We start from the raw sequence: 6,040 nt of genomic DNA, 5'->3' as shown, positions 1-6,040 counted from the left end.
GGCAGTAGAGGAACCCATATCTTAGTAGTGTCCTGACTTAACAACCCCTCAAGATCAAAGAATGATCCAGACTAAGGAACTAGGGAATCCAGTGAATTGATGTCTATGATCACTTGGTTGCATAAAAATGTTAAAGGGATATCTTGTGCTCTTATCCCAAAGGCATGGGGGATTTTAGTGATGCCCCCAATCCCAGAGGAGAAAGAACCATCTATGCAGTGGGAGAAGGAGAGGTGAGTAAGAGTAAGACTTCCTGTCCCATACCACTGAGCCGGATGGTAGTCAGCTGAGCGTGACTGAGAAACAAGATGAAAAATACTAAGACTGATGAAATACTGAATTAGAGCAAGCATTGATGTCTCAGCCCTAAGAATGAAGCCTGCCTTGGTTGTTTCTGAAATTAGAATCAGTATGTGATGTTCTGACAATTTACAAGATGTTGCTAGCAGTAACCAGTCGTCTATGGAATGATGTATGCACAGTGCGATGGAATGGAGGTGATGAGAAAAACTTGTACTATAAGGCAGCACCCATTTGTAGCTGATGCAAGTCCGAAGGTAAAAACTCGGAATTTGTGCACCACAAACGCCAATATTGGTGGGACTCCACTGCTAAGGTAAATTGCAGATAAGAGCTGACTACAACGAACTTATACATCCACAATCCCAGTAAAAAATATAAACTCAGAATGAAGAATGAGTATCTTGTGAAAATTGGAGAATCTAGGCATTGATATAGACAAGAAAGATCGATGACTGGACACCAATCTCCTGCCTTCTTTGGCCCAACAACCAAAGGGAATAAAACCTCAGAAGAACTAGCACGACTCTCTCGTCACCCCCAAACCAACCAAACTCTGATAGCCCTAGAACTAAATTCCAAATCTCGAAGATCTGCAAGAGACGGAAACACTACAGGTTGGATGGATAATAGTGGTGAAGATGTGAACTGAATAACTAATCCTGATTCAAGAATCAGTAGTGCTCAGGTACCGTGGTTAAGGTTACCACACATCCAGAAATTCTTAGAGCCAAGCCCCCACAGACCCTGAAGGCATACAATAATCACCAACATCACTGGCAGTGATTCGACCGAACAGTGAAACCCTTGGATATATGTAGAATCTATTCTGGGTACTAATGTACCGAGAAGCTGATTTTGGAGGTTGTGTCCCATGAAAATGGGTGGAACTATGACCTCCTATAGGAGCTGATGAAATTTGAGATGCCATCGACAACAGGGATGAATGTAGGAGCCGATAATTGAATCAATGTGCATGCTAACAATGGTTCCAGCTCTTCATCAGTGAAGTTGGTGATCCTGAGAGTCTTTCAACAAAGTGAAGTTAAATTAAAACAAAATGTTCTATTTAAGAGTTGTAAGTCTGTAGACTTACCTTGTCTCATCAGGAAACATTGATCAATTCAGGTTAACTACAAATTCCTCCTTAGAATCCCAAAATTCGAGGAGCAGATGTATCATTTGAGAGTCGTAAAATTCTTCAACGGTGGTAGGCTAAATCATGAAGTTCCTTGCATGAACAACAATGTGTGTGGATGGAGAGAAAACTAAAAATTTGCTCTCAAGTAAAGTGCAGACTCAAAAGCAACTGGGGAAAGATCCAAAACATCACACTCTTGATTACCAAATGAAAAAACAACTCAAAGGCAGCTTATCCCAATGTGACAGTGTTGACTTCTGTTGATTGGAACAACACTTGGTCAGGTAAGTTTGTTTTGTTAGAGCAAAGCAACGTTGAGCTATCTGTTGTGTCCACTATAAGGAATCAAACCCCAGATTCCAGCACTGCAAGTCCATAAACCCACCATTATCCCACAGGAGGACTGGAAAGCCAAAAGACTAAAAATAGATGCAGGAGAAACAAATTTAAATGTCGAGGATCGACCTCAATTGCAGCCTCCTGGAGGAACACCACAGAACTGAATATGTCTCCATCTCACTACAAATAAGATCTCTGACAGTTTCAACCAAGAGTGACTACCCCCCCTCGATTTTTGTACAACATTAGATATCAGAGGTGGGATAGAAGAGACTTGACTTGCCTTTTGCTATCATTATTATTATTACAAAAATCAACTAGGTAATACGGATAACGTTCAAAGTATCTTTGAACAACAGTAATACTTGGAAACCCATTAGTGATGCTTTGTCAAGAAAAAGTGATAGCACTGTCTGAATGAGGTAATATAATACAGTACCAGGATAGAGAACGCATTGACATAGGTGGAGAGTGTCATAAGGACTATTGAGTGAGGTCTAAAAGACTGGAGCAAGCGAGAAAAAATAAAATGAATGCTTAGATGGGCAAAGGAAGAAACCCTGGCAGTTGAGTAATAGCTATGAGTATGAGAGGAGGTAAATATGTTTTGGAAGACATTACTAGACAAGCTTAAAGACTGAAAAACAAGATATATAAATATATTATACTAAGTGACAAACTTAAAGCAAGTAAAAAACAAGAGAAAAGTAAAAACACTACTGCAAAAAAGATTAAATATTGTCAAAAACTTTATAAAGTATTCCAGCCATATACATGAAATTTGAGAGAAGAATAATCTAAGATTACTGGAATTATACAGTGTGTCCCAGATACACATAAAAAATGGATAATTAGACACTAACCAAAACTTCAACACTTTGAATATATATATATTAATATTAATAGCTACTACACTTAATAGAAGAAAAAGTCTATTTAAATTTGTTTTAAAAACATTTTTTAGGAATGGAATCAAAAATAGTATGTAAGTCATATGAATGCATCCCATCTGATTAGGAGTAGAGCCTGAAGTAAGTTTTTACAATAATGTAACATGACACCCTGCAATATTGATAAAAACCACTGATACACAAAATGCCCTTGATAAAATGGTTGGCTGGTACCCCATACCTACAATAAAATTTTTACTGGTACACTGAACCAGACCAGCTTACTTTCACAATTGCTCTTAAATTTTACTAAGTTTAAATCCAAGCTTTGACAGTTCTGTTGATAGTTTTTACTAAGTTTAAATCCAACTGCTGGGCCATGCCCAGTCATTAACACATTAGAAAATATATAATGTTTCTCAGGTACTTACACACTAGAATTTTATAAAATAATTAATTTTCTATCACGATACTAAAGTTCTACATGTTCTTACATATTGGAATTTTATAAAAGGATTAATTTTGTATTAGGATACTCAAGTTGTACATACACAATGGAATTTTATAAAAGATTAATTTTGTAATAGGATACTAAAGTGTACATGTACTTAAACACTGGAATTTTATAAAAGATTAATTTTGTATTAGGGTACTAAAAGTTGTTCATAAAGAGAAATACTTCTTATAATTAACAAACCATTGATTTTTTATAAACTGATCGTTAGTGAGAGAACATATACACTTTCATTGAACTATCTCTGTGACTGACAGAAGTACACTGACAGCTGAGAAACTCAATGGTTGTCTCAGACTCTTTGGCTACTGAATAAACAATAATGAATAACCTATTTAATGGTTAATTAAAATTTATATTTTATTCAAATGAAATTTACATTATGTATTTTCACTCATCTTATAAAATATAACATGCAGGTTAATCTCTCCAAGTAACTTCAACTTCATCAGTTCGGAACCTAAAAAAACAAGACAAGTAAGAAACATTGTTTCAATAAGTAAACCCTTCTTTCAATAGAATTTAGTTATATTCATTTAAATATTTGCATCTTGCCCTTTACAAGTTACATTAAACACCTGAACATCAAATCCCTCTATAAAATCTGGAGTAAACATTTCAATTTACTCCTTCTGCTGCAGAACTTAGGCAAACACACAGGAAAAACTTTCCTCTATATAACATAAAGCACATACTTTAAATAAATTATGATAAACACCTACACATACCCTTCTCGTTATATAAGTTATAGTTAGAACTCCTACGTGAAAGAAAAGAGTGTATAATAATACGTCAACCACACTCTCTCTACTATACCCAGTGCCGATAAGACCTTTCTCCCAGGCTAGCTTAGACACAACAGATATAGCAGTGGTGCAGACACTATTAATATTAGTTAATAAACACTTTAGTACACCCCCTTCTATATGAATGAGATATATTAAACACTAGTTATATCACTTTCTTTAAATATGTTATAGTAAACATTAAACTACACCCATGCCTTTAACTAAATTATGATACTCATTTAAGTATACCCATCTCTTTACAATAATTATATTAAATACTGACGTTTGCCCTTGTCTTTACAATTTTAGTAAACTCTGAAATTTACCTGTCTCTTTACAATTATAGTAAATACTGAAGTTTACCACTCTCTTTACAATTATAGTAAATACTGAAGTTTACCACTCTCTTAACAATTACAGTAAATACTGAAGTTTACCACTCTCTTAACAATTACAGTAAATACTGAAGTTTACCACTCTCTTAACAATTATAGTAAATAGTGAAGTTTACCACTCTCTTAACAATTATAGTAAATACTGAAGTTTACCACTCTCTTAACAATTATAGTAAATAGTGAAGTTTACCACTCTCTTAACAATTATAGTAAATACTGAAGTTTACCACTCTCTTTTAACAATTATAGTAAATACTAAACTTCACTATTTACTATAATTGTTAAAAGAGAGTGGTAAACTTCACCCCTTCATTTACATTACTGCAAACACTGACATGTATATCTCACTTCAAACGAAGTTAGGAAAACAAGTTCAATAACTTAAAAAAAAAGAGAGTAAATAAGCCCTTTGCTTGATGTTACTGATTACATGTTACTCGTCAATTTTACACATTTATATCAACATCATTTAGAGATATTGCCGAACAGATATCTTGATTCCTTTATGGTTCAAACCAGTAGTATCATAAAAATACTAGATATAAATCAGCCACTTCTAACTAAGCACTGATCAAACAAGTTAAGAATCTGAACAAATGGGTCAGTCCAGCTTTAAGTTGTGCAAGGAGGGGACACCAAAATAGCATATAAATTTGAATGTTAATGGTAAATGAAAGGGACACTGGACTGACATATCATTTCGATTGTTAGTTTCTTATGATCGGGATACCAAACTGACATATCAGGTTAACCGATATTGGTGCCAAAAGTGGACACTAGATTAATGTATTAGTTTCTCATGATGGTAGCACCAGACTGACATGTCAGTTTGACTGTTAGTTTGTCATGATGGGGACATCAAACTGATATATCCATTTGAATCTTAGTTCCTCATGATAGAAATGAAAAACTGACACATCAGTTATGCATGAAGAGATACTAGACTGACATTTTGGTTTGACTGAAAATACAGGACAAAAGTAGGATATTTCAATTGCCTCCATCATCCCTCACAACCATTCCTCACCACTTCTTTACTGTATTTGCATAAAAAAAGGAAAGAAATCATTTGCATACAAATCATTAATTGCAATAACAAAACTAATGAATGATAACAATTAAACTCAATTCATGCTTAGAATCAAAAAGTTTATTATCCAAAGTACTCTGTTGTTGCAATCTGACTTTCAAATGGAAATACCTTGCTAAATGATTATGAATAAAGCTAACAAATAAAATTACATTAAAACAATACATCTAAGGTTATCTGTTTAGATCCTTGACTTATTCAATCTCCTTCTTAAATGTTTAACACATTTCACCACTATTTAGTATCTTTTTGGGGGATGCATTTCCAGCACAGGAATGCTGACTTGTCTGTTATAAAATGATGTTTCATACTTTTCTTGAGCTAAATATCTTTTCTCATTATCCTCAGTTTTGAAACTGTACTTTCAGATTTTGTTTATTCTTTATGTGTTCCTGATAACTTAGAAACAAAAGGACCCTGAGTAGGTACCAGATAATTTCTTTGAGTCAATTGTGTGAGGTAGACTTTTTTTAGGGTGCTGACACCTTTTGTGGCTTTGGTTTGTTTGTTTTGAATTTTGCGCAAAGCTACACGAGGGCTATCCGTGCTAGCCATCCCTAATTTAGCAGTGTAAGACTAGAGG

General features: G+C 34.5%; 1 protein-coding gene across 3 annotated transcripts in view; it reads right to left on the bottom strand.

The window, feature by feature from the left end:
• Window positions 1-3,518: 3,518 nt before the first annotated feature.
• Window positions 3,519-6,040, bottom strand: part of LOC106468995 (probable tRNA N6-adenosine threonylcarbamoyltransferase) — a 64,048-nt gene continuing 61,526 nt past the window's right edge. For all 3 annotated transcript variants that reach the window (XM_013929452.2, XM_022397391.1, XM_022397392.1), the window contains one exon: window positions 3,519-3,644. In XM_013929452.2, coding sequence (XP_013784906.1) covers window positions 3,605-3,644 — 40 coding nt within the window. In that variant the 3' untranslated portion in view covers window positions 3,519-3,604. The remainder of the gene's footprint in view (window positions 3,645-6,040) is intronic.

This window comes from Limulus polyphemus, unplaced genomic scaffold (genome assembly GCF_000517525.1).
Source record: "Limulus polyphemus unplaced genomic scaffold, Limulus_polyphemus-2.1.2 Scaffold3254, whole genome shotgun sequence".
NCBI classification, from domain to species: Eukaryota; Metazoa; Arthropoda; class Merostomata; order Xiphosura; family Limulidae; genus Limulus; species Limulus polyphemus.
Note: the sequence above shows the minus strand (reverse complement) of the source record. Positions and strands in the feature narration are given on the sequence as shown.